General features: G+C 52.2%; 1 protein-coding gene across 5 annotated transcripts in view; it reads right to left on the bottom strand.

The window, feature by feature from the left end:
* DDX11 (DEAD/H-box helicase 11) overlaps window positions 1-17865 on the bottom strand; it is a 29954-nt gene that overhangs the window by 3634 nt on the left and 8455 nt on the right. For 4 of the 5 annotated variants that reach the window (XM_081593955.1, XM_081593953.1, XM_081593954.1 and 1 more), the window contains 17 exons: window positions 17351-17599; window positions 16605-16691; window positions 16203-16351; window positions 8828-8873; window positions 7954-8061; window positions 7677-7764; window positions 7082-7296; window positions 6419-6571; window positions 5352-5398; window positions 4940-5019; window positions 4101-4145; window positions 3941-4008; window positions 3451-3489; window positions 3176-3287; window positions 2951-3082; window positions 2418-2530; window positions 142-214 (listed from right to left, as the gene is read on the bottom strand). In XM_081593955.1, the coding sequence (XP_081450081.1) occupies window positions 142-214; window positions 2418-2530; window positions 2951-3082; window positions 3176-3287; window positions 3451-3489; window positions 3941-4008; window positions 4101-4145; window positions 4940-5019; window positions 5352-5398; window positions 6419-6571; window positions 7082-7296; window positions 7677-7764; window positions 7954-8061; window positions 8828-8873; window positions 16203-16351; window positions 16605-16691; window positions 17351-17599 (1804 nt within the window). Of the gene's footprint in view, window positions 1-141; window positions 215-2417; window positions 2531-2950; window positions 3083-3175; window positions 3288-3450; window positions 3490-3940; window positions 4009-4100; window positions 4146-4939; window positions 5020-5351; window positions 5399-6418; window positions 6572-7081; window positions 7297-7676; window positions 7765-7953; window positions 8062-8827; window positions 8874-10312; window positions 10421-16202; window positions 16352-16604; window positions 16692-17350; window positions 17600-17865 lie in introns of those variants that run through there. The other variant, XM_081593956.1, reaches the window with a different exon arrangement.

Here is a 17865-nt window from a genome sequence, read left to right as displayed (position 1 = left end):
TCTGCGTGCAGATGGAGGGACTCAGAGCCAGAAGCTCCCCCCAACCCCCACCCTGCCATGGCTTCAGCCCCTGGCTGATCACAGCACACGGCTAGACTGTGACAAGGGCCCCCCGCCACCACCCTGGGCCTGGGTCCTCACCACAGGAGAACTCCACCACGCGCTCCGCTTCCACCCCGGCACCGGCCAGCAGCTGCTCCCGGAAGTCGGACACCTGCAGACCACAAGGCCAACACCGTCACCTCCCAGAGGGCTGGGCCAGGAGGGGGCAAGTGTGTAAGAACAGGAGGGAGAAGTCAAGGGAAAGCCTGGTAACATTCGCTGAAAGAAAAGACAAAACTAATGATAGCCGGTGTTAGCAGCCTCATTCCAACCACCTGAGGGAAGAGCAGGGGAAATTCAGCAACCTGGCACAGTGGGTCTCAGCCCTGGCTGTGCAACAGAATCACCATTTGGAAAAAATATATATACATGGTCAAGCCCAGCCCCAACTACTGAGTAAGAATCGCTAGTGAGAAGACATACGCATTTATATTTTTTAAAGAAATCCAGGTTTTTTCACCTATCAAACTGGCAAAAATCCCCAAATTTGAGTACTCTCTGGAGAAACAGGTATTCTTGTAGGCTGCTGGTGGGATACAGAGCAGAACAACTCCTGGGGAGGGGAATTTGACACCACTTAACAAGCCAATTTTTACTTTTTAATCCATAATCCCGTATCTGCACATCTCCCCTGAAGCACAGCCCCACAAACCAAACATATGCACAGAGAGAGTTCCCATGAGGTTGTTTGTAATTATCTGCACTTCGAGAGAGTCTGGCTGAAGGAGCGACCCTGCCTCCACCCAGCAGAGGACGTGCAGCCCCAGGAAGGACGCAGACCAGCTCATGCACGAAGGTGGGTGGGGAAGGCAGGGCCGTGTGCGCTACCTCTGATGCAAGTAAGAAAGGACAGGGGAAAATATCTGCTCATTTTTACAAAAAATAAATTATATACATATAGTTGTTGTGCTGTGCTAAGCTGCTCAGTCGTGCCCAACTCTTTGTGACCCTATGGACTATAGCCCCACTAGGCTCCTCAGTCCATGGGATTCTCCAGGCAAGAATACGGGAGTGGGTTGCCATGCCCTCCCCCAGGGGGTCTTCCCGATCCAGGGATGAAACCTGCGTCTCTTGCATCTCCTACACTGGCAGGCAGGTTCTTTGCCAGTGAACCACTAGGGAAGGCGCCATAATATAAATTCATCTTGGTCAAAAGGCTGAGGAGTGATACCCACACACACCACACACACACAATGAAACACTGGAGAGACAGACCAGGAGCTCATTAAAGGATTACTTATGGGAACAGGGAACAGAAGTTTGGAGAGGAACAGTAGTGAGACTGAATATGTGCTGTTACAGTTCTGACTTCTGAACCATGCAGATGTGGACATCTCTTAGAATATAAGAAAGTAAAGAGGCAAACTGTGAAGCTGAAAACAAACTGAAACCAAGAAAGCCTGGCTACCTATCAAACTCAGAATACAACCGCACAGAGAAGAGCTGGCTCTCAAGTGACTTTCCACGCCTAGTGACCACATCTCCTTGGTGGGGCGCTCTAAGGGCAAAGAATAAACGCAGGTAAATGAATTCAATCCACAGTTTACTGTTTGAGTGTTGGTATAATTTGACAACTGTTTTAGGTATATTGTGGGTCAGAGCAAAGAATTATGTTAATGTGCTAAGAAACCAAACTGCAGCTTAAGAGGCACTGTGTAAAGTCAAGTAAAATGACTGGCTTTGATACAGAAACATCACTGTGGATTCACAACTTCTGAAAACTATGTCCTAAGTCTGTCCACTGAAGAGCAGTCATATACTATAACATAGTCATGGAATAAAGGGCAGCCAGAGTGGGGCAGGATAAATGCCAAATTGCTGACAAGGAAAAACATTTAAGACATTTTGCTGCTGAGTGAAAAAAGCAAATGACAACAGCAGCATGTGGAGACACCATTTTTGTTTTCAAAATGTGTCTCTATTTGTAACAATTACATACTAAATTCTGTAATAATGATGTACACCAAAATCACTCTTTTCCTGGTAGAATCAAGATTATTGATTTCCCCTAAAATGTGTATAATAAAACTTAAAGTTTATAAAAGAGAGAGAGACGGTTCTATTTAAGTTGGGTACAACGAGGGAAGGGCACTGCACTCTGGGTCTGAAACTCCAGGATGGCTTTCTCTGGAGAAGAGGCTGCAGAAACATCTGGGTCTGCCTGACCTTAGAGACAGAATAGCAGTGCCACCTGGTGGACGCTGCTTGGCCGGCTCAAGCTGCACACCCCCCCCCCACCCTTCCACCCCCGGCCCTATGGGCCAGGGATCCTTACCCTCCCAATACCCAGGCGCGAGGCTGGGCCGGGTCCTTACCGGCTGCATGGTGCCCCCCGCAATGACCACCGCCCGGCATTCCTTCACCACCTGGGCGAAGTGCACGGCTGGGTTCAGGAGCAGGAATTTGAGGCTGCTCTGGCTGAGGCTGCCTGCAGACAAAAAAAGACAGCCACGTGGAGAAAGGCAGGTGGGTGCAAGCCAACCAAAACCTCGGTCTGTCTGAGACAAAGACGGTGTCCTGTCGGGTCCACACAGGAGCCACAGAGATGCCGCTTTCTCTTTAAATCAGACCCATTTCATCCCCAGGACGACCCCGAGGGAGATGCACAATCCTCTCCCTTCCCACACGAGGGACTGAGGTTTGGGGAGAAACTGGTTCCAGTTACGCAGCTTGTAGGTGACGGGGCCACGACTCCAACGCGGCCCCGTTGACCTTCATACTGGGCTTCTCAGGTAACCTCGCCGAGGCCGGCCAGCAGCCCAGTACCCCTCCTCCTCGCCCCCTCGACAACCCAGCGAGGTATGAACACCAACTGGAGGTGAAGAAGCCCGGCTCCTCCCAGTTATACCTTGGCGGCTCAGGATGACCCGGCCATCCTGGTTGGCGGCAGTGAGAGCCTCGAGGAAGCCTTCAACGTGCATCAGCGGGGAAGCAGGCCGTGGTGCCCGGTCCTCCCCCGCCTCTGCAGGGGCGGCAGGGGCTGCACAGAGCAGAGGAAGAGGGTCAGCGACTCCGGACAGAGACCACGCGCATGTGAGGAAGGCCACAGCCCAGGCTCCCCGTCCCCACTCACCCGCTGTCGCCCCAGGCTGCAAGCTCTGCAGGAAGTCCTGGAAGCCGGACAGTTTGGGCTGCTCCGTGGAGGGCACCAGGACTGCCCCGTACCTCTCTGTGAAGCCAAGGAGCTGGGATGGGATGAGAGCAGCGGCTGTGAGGGGAGACGGACGGGCCTCCCTGCCCGCCCACGAGCTGCCCCCAGTGAACACGGGGACAGGTGCCCTGGCGCTTCTGCAAGGCAGGAGGGAGGGGCACACAGGGCAGCCTTGGGCCGAGCAGAGGGTCGGGTACCTTTCTGCTGATCTTGCTCTTCTCACAGTAGCGCCGTACCTGCAAAACCACACCCGGTCAGAGGCACCGTGAAAACAGATACAGCTGGAAAGAGACCTTCCACACGCCTGGAAGCAAGCCCACCGCCACCCCGGTGCCCGAAGCCTCCCGTGGCCGCGTCAGGCTCCCACCTCGGGCCTCTCCTCTGCCACTGCCCCCATCATTGCAGAGAGGAGAAAGGGGGGACCTGGGAGCACCGGCTTATCATACACAGAGAAAAGCACAGCTGTCATCACAGTGACCCTTCACCCCAGGCTGACAACCCCTCTCCTCTGACATGAGCTGTGTGCAGGGGTTAAGTTATCCCATAGACCCTCAGGTCTCTGAGCTGCTCAAGGACGGAAGGAACTCAGTTTTAATTCCTTCCACAGTTTTCATGCAGAGACCTGCCCACGGGTGGGAAGCAAAAAAGGAGCCTTGGGGGTACCTACCCCTGAAGGTGATGACCTACCTTGAACAGGTTGATGTTGTCGATCTTGCTCTGGAAGAGGAAGTCGTTGATGGTCTTCAGCTCTGTCCCTGAGAACAAACATGCGGGCCAGACGTCCCCTCTGGGGACCAAGGCCTGCATCCCTGAGGGAAGCTCATGAACAGCTGCCGCCCGCTCTTACCTGCCTGCGAGAGGCTCTGTGTGTTGGGATTTTGCTTAATGTTCCCTAAAAAAAGAGAGAATCAAATAGGTGAGGACAGTGGGCCCGGCTCCCCGTCTTCTCCCTCCACTCTGTAGTTATCGAGCAAGAAAGTTCCTGTCTGCAGAGGTCTTCCGCCCTTTACAGCACCCATAGGACCCACGGGAGGGAGGCAGGACGTCCCGGGGTCCCAGAGGTCTGACCCACGTGTTGCATGTGCAGCCTGAGCCTGGTAATGTCACCCTTTGCGAGGCAAGGACAGGGACCCCCCCCACCTCCCCATTCCTACAGGCATGAGCAGGAGAACCCCAGGTCACAGGGCAGAAACCAAGTAAAGAGCACTGACCTGAGAGATCCCCCAGAAACCCCCCTGCCCTTCTGCACTTCAGCTTCTATGGGTAAAGGAATTCAGTAAAGGGACATCGGTGCACAGAGTAAGACAAAGGAGCGTCCCTCTGGCTGGGCTCACCGGCCGGCCATGCCCCTTCCCCGGGCTTCAGTTACTGCCCTGAGGGTGAGCATGCCTGTGCCACCCTCCTCTCTGGAGTACCGAGCCCCAAGTCCCAGCACCGTCAGGGTCATACACACGTTTATAGCACAACATGTGATGGGTGCTGCCACTAGAGGAGAGGGCCTGGCCAAGTAATAAGCACTCAGGACAGGAGCATACACATCTGGGTTCTAAAAAAGATCTAAGTGGGGACAGATGAGGATTCCTAATCAGTGTCCGAGACGATGCCTGTGACTGGAACCCCGGGGGCGCTGACTGGCATCTGGGGACCGGGGTCTGGCAGGATCGGGGGGGCGGAGAAGCTCCTCACCACCCAGCACAGCCACGAACTTCTCCAGCAGGTACAGGAGCTGCTTGATGTACATCAGGTTCTTGGCCTTGAGGCGCTTCCTGGGGCAGGGGGGTTGGGGGGAGAGCCCGAGCACATCAGTGGGAGGGACCCCGACTCCCCTCCCGGTCCCGAGCTGAGGCCTTCCCACATGCTGCCTTCCCAACTGGGGCAGGAGCCACAGCCAGCTCTCCCAGAAGACAGGCTGGCTGGGGCCCAAGGCCTCCACGGCCTAGTGGGATGCAAGCCCGACGAACCAGGAGGTGAAGGGCACGCCAGCCCACCGCTCTGAGCCCAGGCCAGAGACACCCCGTGGTGCCTCCTTTCGCAGGTGGGCTTTGGGGCACCAAGGCTGAGCGGGGCCTTCCCACTCCCCCCGCAGACAGCATCTCACCCGTATCGTTCCGTGTACTGGAGCAGCTGGTTGTGGGCCTGGCAGAGCTGGGGGAGGAGACAGCGCGGATGAGAGGGCGGAGCAGGCCTGGACGAGCCACCCTGGGTGGTGCCAGTGACCCCTGGATGCCTGACTGTGCCAGTCCAGGACACTCAGGGGCAGTTGAAATGCAGAGGGAGCTGGGGCAGACCAAGGGGTGGGTTTTCAAGGCCCTTCAGCTGGTGGGGCTGAGAGATGGGGGGAGGCAGACTGCTGCTGGGGCATCCAGTGAGGGTCAGGGGAAAGGCCAGACGGTGATGCTCGCACATAACGAACATAACGAACATCTCTGCTAGTGTCTCCTGGGGTGGGAAGGACGCCATCTGCTTAGAGAGACGGTTCAAGGCGACCCTCACACCCTAGCCCAGGTCAGTCAAGGGGAGCGTCATGTGGGCTTGAGGATCAGGAGCCAGTGGTCAAATCCACTGACCTCAAAGTGAAAGTTGCTCAGTCGTGTCCGACTCTTTGCAACCCCCATAGATTGTAGCCCACCAGGCTCCTCTGTCCATGGGGATTCTCCAGGCAATAATACTGGAGTAGGTACCTACCTATTCCCTTCTCCAGGGGATCTTTCTGACCCAGGGATCAAACCCAGGTCTCCCATGCTGCGGGCAGATTCTTTACTGTCTGAGCCACCACGGAAGCCCTCAGGGACAGCGCTTAACCTCCCTCAGACTCTGACCTCTCAGAGTTAACAGGACCAGCCCGATGCAGAGTCGGGGCCCCCGCCATTGAGGTGCAGGGCACATAACAAGCAATAAACAAACAGCAGCTGTCAACCGTCTCCAGCATTCCTCACGGCAGTGTCAATAGTAACATCCAGTGGCACAAGGTCCCCTGCTACTCACACCCTGCCACTCTGATCTGGAGGCCTCGGGTCACAGGCCAGGGAGGACCACGCAGAGTGCCCACCGCCGGGCTGGGCCCAGTCCTAAATCCTGCTGGGGGGGTCCCAGTCTCAGCTCAGCACACGCCCTGCCCCCCCACCCCAGGCAGGCCCTGGTCCAGGAAGACAGAGGCCCACCCACCTGGGAACCTCTGACCTCCACGCTGTGGATGTTGGTGATGGTGTCGATGAGGTTGTGGGCCTCGTCGATGACCACCACCTGGCCCTGCAGCTGGATCCCCGCTGCCTGGCGGGTGGGCGCATGCAGCAGCATCTGATAGGGGAGCACCACCAGCTGGAGGGGGAGAGAGGGCCTGAGCGGGGGAGGGGGCCTGAGGGGGTGGGACCCCCTTCCTCCTCCAGGGGGTTGGTCCAGCCACCTTGCAGCCCCGGTGTGCATGGTTCCACTCCCCGCCCAGAACACATACAGGGACACGGAAGAGAGAAAGCTAGAGCAGCACACTGAACTGAGCGCGAAACCCTGCCCAGAAAGCCTTGCGTGGACCAAATAGGAAACAGACAAAACTGGAGCCCACTGGACCACTGGCAGACTTGGGGAGGGGGCTGGGACCCCAGCTTCAGAGGCCCTTCTGTGCCCCTGGAAGTGGGGAGGGACCTTGGGGAGGGGGCTGGGACCCCGGCTGCGGAGCCCCTTCTGAGCCCCCAAGGCAGCCCTGGGTTCTGGTCCTGGAGCCACGCGACTCTGGGAAAGTCAACCTCTCTGAGCCTCAGTTTCCTTATTTGCAAAATGAGCTCGATACACTGTCTCACATAAAACTACCACCGCCCGACCCCCAGTCTTCACCTGGGCTGCGGGAATGGCGAACCGGCCCCCGTAGTAGGGACAGGCCCGAGCTTCCTTGCCCAGGGCCACCAACTGCTCAACGTCCTTCACCCCCGCCAGGACCTCGTCCCGGAGGAGCTGCAGCCGCTCGTGGCTGTAGAAGGGGCAGGTAGCCCTTGGCTCCTGCCTCCGCCTCCTCCTGGTGGGCTCCTCTTCCTCGGTGATGCTCTTCCTCTCTGAGGGGCACAGGGGCAAAGGCAGAAAGCCACAGCTGCCCCAGGGCCAGGAGTGGTTCTGTACCATCCAGACCCGTTCCCATGGGGCGGAGCCTACAGACCTTCCAGAACTGCTTATGATTTCATTGAAACATCCCGGCATCTTACTGTCTTTCCAGAAAAGGGCTACAAAACCATCTCTCAGCCAGGGTTTTGGGCTAGATCTGGACCAAAAAGCAGACAGGCCCCTTTTCCCCACATGAGGCTCTTTAGGAAGGAAGCCAAGTCTGCCTTACCCTCGCTCCCACCATTTCCCACATCCCTGGAGCCACTCCCCACCCATTCCCAGCACTGCCCTAGGCCACACGAGTGCCCCAGAGGCCTGGGGCCTTGGCAGCTACCATGCTTGCTTCTTTGCATCTCCACACAGCGGTCATTGATCAGCTGCACCGAACCCAGCTTCCTTACATCCCCATTGACACACAGGTTCTGTAAGACCAAGGCGAGGGCAAGAGAGATGGGGCTGCCTGAGCGACACGGAGGGAGCCCCCGGGCCTGCCCGCCCTCCCGCTTCCTTCCAGGGACCAGCACAGCCAGTCCTGCCCTGCGGCCCGCCTCGGCACCATGGTGGTCTTGGCCTTCTGGGATGGAAACCGCAGGATGGCACCAGGCTCTCACCTGCCGAGAGCCCAGGGAGACCAGCCGGGTGTCCTGGCCGAAGGGGCTCTTCTGTACTTCGTGCACGAACTGGGCCAGCTGGGAGTGCGTCCGGCTGCAGTAGTAAATCTGCCAGGGGAGGGGGGATCGGGGGAGACTGTCACCCCAAACACTCCGCACAGGGAGGAGGGCCGGGGCCCAAGAGGCCAAGGGAATGGGGAGGGCGGCTAGGACTCAGACCTAAAGAAGGCGCCCACCCCCCACCTCCCCACCCCTGGCAGACCCCAGGCGCCCCCCGCCCCTGGGTCACCCCCGGCTTCTGCTCCAGATGCGCTGCGGGGCTTGGTCATGTCAGGAGAGGGAGTGTCCCCTCAGTGGTATCTCAGACACTAGACGGACTCTGAGAGTCAGAGGGGTGGGGGTGGGGTGAGGGGTCCACACACACCTCCCAGGGCTCAGGGGCTGGGGGCTGGGTGGGGATAAAGCAGGAGGAGGCTGAGCTCAGTTCTCTCATAGAGGAAAAGGGGAGGGGAGGATATCTAATGTCAACAAAGAAAACCAAAAGTCTTCTGTGCAGGAAGCCAGAGCAGCATCAGAACCACACAGGCCTCCCAGCCCCCAGGCACACTCAGACCAAGGACAGGGGCCTGCCACCACCCACCACCCCCTGGAGACCAGGGGCACAGCACTCGCCCGCCTACCTCCCACTACCCCCATGGAGACCCAGGGCCTTGGCCCAGAGACTGCCCCTCGACACCCTGGGGTGCAGGCATCTCCTGGGGGGCCCTGCCCAGCAAGCACCTGGAAACTTGGGGGCTGGAGACATGGAGACGAAGCTCCTGCCTTGTTCACAGACCTGGGTGGCTCACCTGGGACCCAGGACCCTGCGTCTCACCTTAGTTACGTGTTCTTCGTCCAGGTCATCCTCATCCACGTCCACTCTGAGAGGAAAAAACACACGCAAGGCCAAAGTCTTCTCAGACTTTGGTTTTTGTTTTAATCCACCCAGAAATTCAATTTTTTTCAAGGCATTAGTGTGTATCACCTGAGGCTCTCAGAGAGGAGTTATCAACAGGGCCGGCCTCCTGGTCCGTGGGGGGCTGTTTGGGCAGCTCTGGGATTTAAACCACAGGCCACCCGGGACAAAGTCGGCATGACCCCCATGAGGGGCTGGATGTGGGAGGAGGCGAAGCACATCCTGTGGGTCAGAACCAGGTGGGCGTGTCCTCAGAGGCTGGCATCTCAGGATGCAGGGCATCAAAGCCACAGAAGCTAAGCTGCAGAATCAGGGGCCTGGCTGGACCCTGAGGTGCACTTTCTGCTTGAATATTCACACACTGCACTCGGGTTCTTTACCGTATCCCCTAGGGGTCCCCCGGCAAGGAGCAGGAGAGCAGGCCAGCAATCCAGGGATGGAGGGAAGGGCTGTGGGGCACTGGCTGCTCCTGTCCTCCCAGAGCAGGATGGGGTGTGACCTTAGCCCTGGGTGGGGTCACAAGTGTCAGTTCTTGTCCAGTTGCTGAAACCTGTGGCTCAGGGCAGGCCTCTGAGCACCAACAGGGAAAAGCCCCAGGGCCAGATAGTCAATTCTACCAAATAAAGAAATAATGCCAATTGTTCTCAAACGCTTCCAAAAAAACCGAAGAGGAGGGATCAGTCCCAAACTCATTTCATGAGGCCAGTGTCACTCTGATACCAAAGGCAATAATGACACAGAGGAAAAGAGAATTGCTGGCCAAGATCCCTGCTGAATACAGACGCAGAAATCCTCAACGAAAACACCAGCAAACCAGCATGTTAATGCATCATGCTTCATGATCAAGTAGGATTTACCCGTAGGACGCAAGGATGTGTCAATATAAGTAAATCAATAATTGTCATAAATCACTTAGTGGAATGAAAGATAAAAACAATTATACTATCATCTCAATAGGTGTAAGAAAAGCATTTGACAGAAGTCAACATCTGGGGCTTCCCTGGTGGCTCAGCGGTAAAGAATCCACCTGCCAATGCAGGAGACACGGGTTTGATTCCTGATCTGGGAAGACCCCACATGCCGTGGAGCAACCAAGCCCGTGCACCACGACTGCAAAGCCTGTGCTCTAGAGCCTGGGAGCTCCAACTACGGAAGCCTGCACACCCTAGAGCCCGTGCTCTGCAATGAGAGAAGCAATGGCAATGAGAAGCCCAAGCACTGCAACCAGACAGTAGCCCCCGCCTGCTGCAACTAGAGAAAAGCCCACACAGCAATGAAGACCCAGCACAGCCAAAAATAAATATATAAAATTTCTGTTAAAAAAAAAAAGCTAACAGCTCTAAAAAAGTAATCAATGTCCTCTCATGATAGAAATTCTCAACAAACTGAAGAGAAGGAGCCTACCTTAACACAGTGAAGGCCATCTGTAGCAAGCCCGCATGTCACATCACACTCAGTGGTACAGGCTTTTCCTCTAAGATCAGGCACAAGGGGGCCCACTCTCACCACTCCTGCTCAGCACAGTACTGGAAGTTCTAGCCAGAACAATCAGGCAAGAAAAAGAAATAAAAGGCATCCAATTTGGAAAGGAAGCAGTGAATTGTCTGTTTGCAGATGACATAACTTTATATGTAGAAAACTGTGAAGATGTGACCCAAAAACTGTTAGAACTAATAAACAAATTCAGTAAAGGAGACGGTGGCAGAGGACGAGTTGGTTAGATAGCATCACCGACTTAATGGACATGAATCTAAGCAAATTCCAGGAGACAGTGGAGGACAAAGGAGCCTCGAGTGGTATAGTCCCTGAGGTCGCAAAGAGTCCGACACGACTTAATGACTGAAAAACAACAACTGGCATAAAAGCAGATGCACAGACCAAGAGAACAGAACTGAGAGCCCAGAAATAAACCCCTGTGTATACAGTCAACTAATTTGAAAAGGGGGCCAAGAATATCCAATGGAGAAAAGACAGCCTCTTCAACAAACAGTACTGGGAAAACTAGATATTCACAAGAACAAGAATTATATTTGACACCTATCTCATACCACTCACAAATTAACTCAAATTTGATTAAAGACTTAAAATGTAACCCCTGAAACCACAAAACTCCTAGAAGAAAACACAGGGAACAAGCTCCTTAACACTGGTGTTGACCATGACTTTTTTGAATATACAAGAGGTGCAAGCAACAAAGTAAAGATAAGCAAGAGGGACTACTTCAAACTAAAAAGTTCCCGGACAAAAGAAAAAAAAATCAACAAAATCAAAAGTCAACCTATGGAATGGGAGAAAATATTTGAAAACCATACATCTGATAAGAGATTAATTTCCAAAATATATTAGGAACTCCTACAACTCAATCACAAAAAACCAACCAAACAAAAAACCCATATAATCCAATTTAAAAATGGGCAGGGGAACTGAATGAATATTATTCCAAAGCAACATACAAATAGCCAACAGGTACATGAAAAGGTCAAATCCCTTACCATTATACAGTAGAAGTGATAAATAGATTCAAGGGATTAGATCTGATAGACAGAGTGCCTGAAGAACTATGGACGGAGGTTCATAGCATTATACAGGAAGCCATGATCAAAACCATTCCCAAGAAAAAGAAATGCAAAAAGGCAAGATGGTTGTCTGAGGAGGCCTTACAAATAGCTGAGGAAGGAAGAGAAATGAAAGGCAAAGGAGAAAAGGAAAGATATAACCATCTGAATACAGAATTCCAAAGAATAGCAAGGAAAGATAAGAAAGCCTTCCTCAGTGATCAATGCAAAGAAATAGAGGAAAACAATAGAATGAGAAAGACCAGAGATTTCTTCAAGAAAATTAGAGATACCAAGGGAACATTTCATGCAAAGATGGGCACAATAAAGGACGGAAATGGTATGGAATGGATCTAACAGAAGAAGAACATATTAAGAAGAGATGGCAAGAATATACAGAACTATACAAAAAAGATCTTAATGACCCAGATAATCACGATGGTATGATCACTCACCTAGAGCCAGACATCCTGGAATGCAAAAGTCAAGTGGGCCTTAAGAAGCATCACTACGAAGAAAGCTAGTGGAAGTGCTGGAATTCCAGCTGAGCTATTTCAAATCCTAAAAGATAATGTTGTGAAAGTGCTGCATTCAATATGCCAGCAAATTTGGAAAACTCAACAGTGGCCACAGGACTGGAAAAAGTCAGTTTTCATTCCAATCCTAAAGAAAGGCAATGCCAAAGAATGTTCAAACTACGGCACAACTGCACTCATCTCACATGCTAGCAAAGTAATGCTCAAAATTCTCCAAGCCAGGCTTCAACAGTACATGAACTGAGACTTCCAGATGTTCAAGCTGGATTTAGAAAAGGCTGAGGAACCAGAGATCAAATTGCCAACATCCGCTGGATCACAGAAAAAGCAAGGGAGTTCCAGAAAAACATCTACTTCTGCTTCATTAACTACGCTAAATCCTTTGACTGTGTCAATCACAACAAACTGTGGAAAATTCTTCAAGAGACGGGAATACCAGACCACCTTACCTGCCTCCTGAGAAATCTGTATGCAGGTCAAGAAGCAACAGTTAGAACTGGACATGGAACAACGGACTGGTTCCAAATTGGGAAAGGAGTATGTCAAGGCTGTATATTGTCACCCTGCTTATTTAACTTCTATGCAGAGTACATCATGCGAAATGCTGACTGGACGAAGCACAAGCTGGAATCAAGACTGCAGGGAGAAATATCAATAACCTCAGATATGTAGATGACACCACCGTTACAGCAGAAAGCAAAGAACTAAAAAGCCTCTTGATGAAAGTGAAAGAGGAGAGTAAAAAAGCTGGCTTAAAACTCAACATTCAAAAAACTAAGATCATCGCATCCAGTCCCATCCATTCAGTTCAGTTGCTCAGTGGTGTAACTCTTTGCAACCCCATGGACTTCAGCACACCAGGCTTCCCTGTCCATCACCAACTCCCAGAGCTTGCTCAAATTCATGTCGATCAAGTCAGTGATGCCATCCAATCATCTCTTCCTCTGTCATCCCCTTCTCCTGCCTTCAGTCTTTCCCAGCATCAGGGTCTTTTCCAATGAGTCAGTTCTTCACATCAGGTGGCCCAAGTATTGGAGATTCAGCTTCAGCATCAGCATTCAGGACTGATTTTCTTTAGGATTGACTGGTTTGATCTCCTTGCAGTCCAAGGGACTCTCAAGAGTCTTCTCTAACATCACAGTTCAAAAGCAGCAATTCTTTGGCACTCAGCTTTCTTTATAGTCCAACTCTCACATCCATACATGACTACTGGAAAAATCATAGCTTTGACTAGACAGATCTTTGTCGGCAAAAGTCCCTGCTTTTTAAAATGCTGTCTAGGTTGGTCATAGCTTTTCTTCCAAGGAGCAAGCGTCTTTTAATTTCAAGGCTGCAGTCGCCACCTGCAGTGATTTTGGAGCCCAAAAAAATAAAGTCTCTCACTGTTTCCATTGTCTCCCCATCTATCTGCCATGAAGTGATGGGACTGGCTGCTATGATCTTAGCTTTCTGAATGTTGAGTTTTAAGCCAACTTTTTCACTTTCCTCTTTCACTTTCATCAAGAGGCCCTTTAGTTCTTCTTTGCTTTCTGCCATAAGGGCGGTGTCATCTGCATATCTGAGGTTATTGATATTTCTCAGAAGGCAGGTAAGGTGGTCTGGTATTCCCATCTCTTGAAGAATTTTCCACAGTTTATTGTGATCCACACAGTCAAAGGCTTTGGCATAGTCAATAAAGCAGAAGTAGATGTTTTTCTGGAACTCTCTTGCTTTTCTGATGATCCAACGGATATTGGCAGAGGCCTTTTCTAAATCCAGCTTGAACAACTGGAAGATTCTCGGTTCAGGTACTGTTGAAGCCTGGCTTGGAGAATGTTGAGCATTACTTTGCTAGTGTGTGAGATAAGTGCAATTGTGCAGTAGTTTGAACGTTCTTTGGCATTGCCTTTCTTTGGGATTGGAATGAAAACTGACTTTTTTCCAGTCCTGTGGCCACTGCTGAGTTTTCCAAATTTGCTGGCATATTGAGTGCAGCACTTTCACAGCATCATCTTTTAGGATTTGAAAGAGCTCAGCTGGAATTCCATCCCCTCCACTAGCTTTCTTTGTAGTGATGCTTCTTAAGGCCCACTTGACTTTTGCATTCCAGGATGTCTGGCTCTAGGTGAGTGATTACACCATCGTGATTATCTGGGTCATTAAGTTCTTTTTTGTATAGCTTCTATGTATTCTTGCCATCTCTTCTTAATATCTTCTGTTAGGTCCATACCATTTCCGTCCTTTATTGTGCCCATCTTTGCATGAAATGTCCCCTGGGTATCTCTAATTTTCTTGAAGAGATCTCTAGTCTTTCCCATTCTATTGTTTTCCTCTATCTCTTTGCACTGATCACTGAGGAAGGCTTTCTTATCTTTCCTTGTTATTCTTTGGAACTCTGCATTCAAATGGGCATATCTTTTCCTTTCTCCTTTGCCTTTCACTTCTCTTCTTTCCTTAGCTCTTCGTAAGCCCTTCTCAGACAACCATTTTGCCTTTTTGCATTTCTTTTCCTTGGGAATGGTTTTGATCACGGCCTCCTGTACAATGCTACGAACCTCCATCCATAGTTCTTCAGGCAATCTATCAGATCTAATCCCTTGAATCTATTTGTCACTTCTATACAATCATAAGGGATTTGACTGAGGTCATACCTGAATGGTCTAGTGGTCTTCCCTACTTTCTTCAATTTAAGTCTGAATTTGGCAATAAGGCGTTCATGATCGGAGCCACAGTAAGCTCCCGGTCTTATTTTTGCTGACTGTATAGAGCTTCTCCATCTTCAGCTGCAAAGAATATAATCAGTCTGATTTCACTGTTGGCCATCTGGTGATGACCGTGTGTAGAGTCGTCTCTTGTGTTGTTGCCTTTCCACGTGTTTCAGTGTCATATCTTTTTGTCTTTTCAAGCTGTTCATGAGGTTCTCAAGGCAAGAATACTGAGTGATTTGCTATTCCCTTCTCCAGTGGACCATGTTTTGTCAGAACTCTCCACCATAATCCATCCATCTTGGGTAGCCCTACATGGCATGGCTCATAGTTTCATTGAGTTAGACAAGGCTGTGGTCCACGTGTCTAGCCCCATCACTCCACGGCAAATAGATGGGAAAACAATGGAAACAGTGACAGACTTTATTTTCTTGGGCTCCAAAATCACTGCAGATGGTGACTGCAGCCATGAAATTAAAAGATGCTTGCTCCTTGGAAGAAAAGCAATGACCAACCTAGACAGCATGTTAAAAAGCAGAGACATTACTTTACCAACAAAGCTCCATCTGGTCAAAGCCATGGTTTTTCCAGTAGTTGTGTATGGGTGTCAGAGTTGGACTATAAACAGAGCTGAGCACCGAAGAATTGATGGTTTTCAACTGTGGTGTTGGAGAAGACTCTTGAGAGTCCCTTGGACTGCAAGGAGATCAAACCAGTCAATCCTAAAGGAAATCAGTCCTGAATACTCACTGGAAGGACTGATGCTGAAGTTCCATTACTTTGGCCACCTGATGTGAAGAACTGACTCACTGGAAAAGACCCTGATGCTGGGAAAGATTGAAGGTAGGAGGAGAAGGGGATGACAGAGGATAAGATGGTTGGATGGTATCACCAACTCGATGGAGATGAGTTTGAGCGAGCTCCGGGAGTTGGTGAAGGAGAGGGAAGCCTGGCGTGTTGCAGTCCATGGGGTTGCTAAGAGTCGGACATGACTGAGTGACTGAGCAGAGCTGAGCATGAAAAGGTATTCAACATCGCTAATCAACACAGAAACGCAAATCAAAACCAGCATTTCTAGTTCACTCAGGAAATAACAGCTCACAAATTAGAAACCTATGAGAGTGGACCAACAGAAGTCTTAGGTTAAGAAAAACTCGTCCTGAGGACACCTCGAGGGCTTTCCTCACAAGCCTTACACAGCTCGACCTGCTGCTAGGGCCGGAGACTTAGAGTCAGACCAGCTGGGTTCAAATCCCCAGCTGGTGGCCTTGGCCCAGGCCTGGCACCCTGCTGGACCATGGTGCCCTGAATGTAGAGCAGAGATGCAAATACCGCCAAGAGGAGGGAGCTGCCCGAGCTGGCAGAGAAAGGGTTGCCACTTTCATGGCACTTCATGCCATGCCATGAAGTGGGGCCTCACTGGAGAAGAGGGGGCTTGCCTCTTGGGGTGGAGTAAAGAGCTGCTCCCTGAGTCCTGCACAGACCTGGGCAGGGTGGCAGGTGGAGGTGATGCTCTTACCCACTGGGCGCTCCTTTCTCCTCGTCGCTCTCGTACTCTGCGAGGACCAGCTCCTCCTCCCCAGAGGCCAGCTGCTCAGGCTCTGTGCTTGCGGCCAGCATCTCACTGCTGAGCCGGAGCAGACGATCTGTTTCCTCATCTTCCTGTCTCTGCGGGGCAAAGAGAAAGAAACCTTGGCGCTGGTGCCCCACCCCCGACGAGGCAGCATCAGAGGGCCGTGGCCAAGGGCAGTTCACCCGCCATTGACATGGGCCTCGAGCAACTGGTGCCAACGCCCCAGGACTGGTCTTTCAGCTCAGGCTGCCCCGCGCTCCTGGGGAGGAGGCCAAGGGCCTGGCTGCTCACCCCAAACAGCTGCATGGGTGGACACCGCCTGGACATGGTCCCGGGGACCACACTCACCATGCGCTTGGCCGCAAACCGGAGCTGCGCGTTGTGACGGATCTGCTGCAGGCGCTCTTCTCGCTTCTTCCTCCGGACCTGCTCCTCCTGGACAGGGGGAGCCAGAAGGGAGACACCTGCAGGAAGCCCCCAGAGCAGGCCCCTCCTGGAGCCGGGGTGACCAGCCCAGGGCTTTTCGCCTCTGGGAAGCCCGCCCTGCCCTGCTGACCTCCAGTCGGCTGTAACATCGCCAGCAGACTCCGAGCCCCCGGGCTCACTGTAGAAAGGACATGCTCTCCATCTAGCACGGCCCTTAAGGGGTCTGATGCCAGGGAAGCCAGGTCCGTGCCACCACTGGCAATGATGCGGTTCCTCTCCCAGGAATGAAAGGGAACAGCTGGTAAAGAACCCTCTGCCAATGCAGGAGACCCAGGTTTGATCCCTGGGTCGGGAAGATCCCCTGGAAAAGGGAATGGCAACCCACTCCAGTATTCTTGTCTTGAAAACCCCATGGACAGAGGAGCCTGGTGGGCTACAGACCATGGAGTTGCACACAGTCAGACTTAGCATATACTCATGAACGCCAACCTAGAGAAGGCCTGATGACATCAGCTTAACACGGACAGTGAGGGCGCAACACCATCCACCTGGGAGGTGGCCAGAGGACACACAGCAAGGACACATGCTGTCCAGCCTCGGTATCCACCCGAAGTCACCAAGGACACCCCATTTCCTGGATCACCCCACCTCCCATAACCCAATCTCACCTTCAGTCGGTCCACCAAGTCCCTTTCTTCCTTCTTCTGCACAAACTGAGTGATCCAGTCGGGCTCTCCGGCGGCCTCTGGGGTGCCTGGGCTCCCCTGGCAGGAGGGTGGGAGACCTGGGGCCGGGTCCAGCCCATTGTTCGAGGCGGGGACTCCGGCCTCCAGCAGACGCTCCTCCTCTTGGCGTTTCTTCTGTTCAAAGTCACGGAGCCAGGAGAGGGCCCCGCAGATGAGACTTAGGGATTTTCCCTACGGGGAGAAAAATCCTCTCAGACATAGAGGCCGAGAGACCCAGCTTCCCAAATGACCTTTCCTGTCATAATAAAGCATCTGATGTTAAGAATCAGAGGGCGCTCCAAGACCCGCTTCGGAAAGGAAGAAAAGGGAAGGGAACTGGTCTTTTCCTAGAGCACAGCTAAGAAAAAGGGAAAAATAAAAGTGAAATTTTTTAATTATATGTCTTCACTGTTCTTCAAAGAATAAAAGAGGCTTATCAAGCTGCCTGTAAGTACCAC

The sequence above is a fragment of the Giraffa tippelskirchi genome, chromosome 4, assembly GCF_054371585.1.
Source record: "Giraffa tippelskirchi isolate mGirTip1 chromosome 4, T2T-mGirTip1v1.2.pri, whole genome shotgun sequence".
Lineage (NCBI taxonomy): Eukaryota > Metazoa > Chordata > Mammalia > Artiodactyla > Giraffidae > Giraffa > Giraffa tippelskirchi.
The sequence above is the reverse complement of the archived record's forward strand: the minus strand, read 5'-3'. Positions and strand labels throughout refer to the sequence as shown.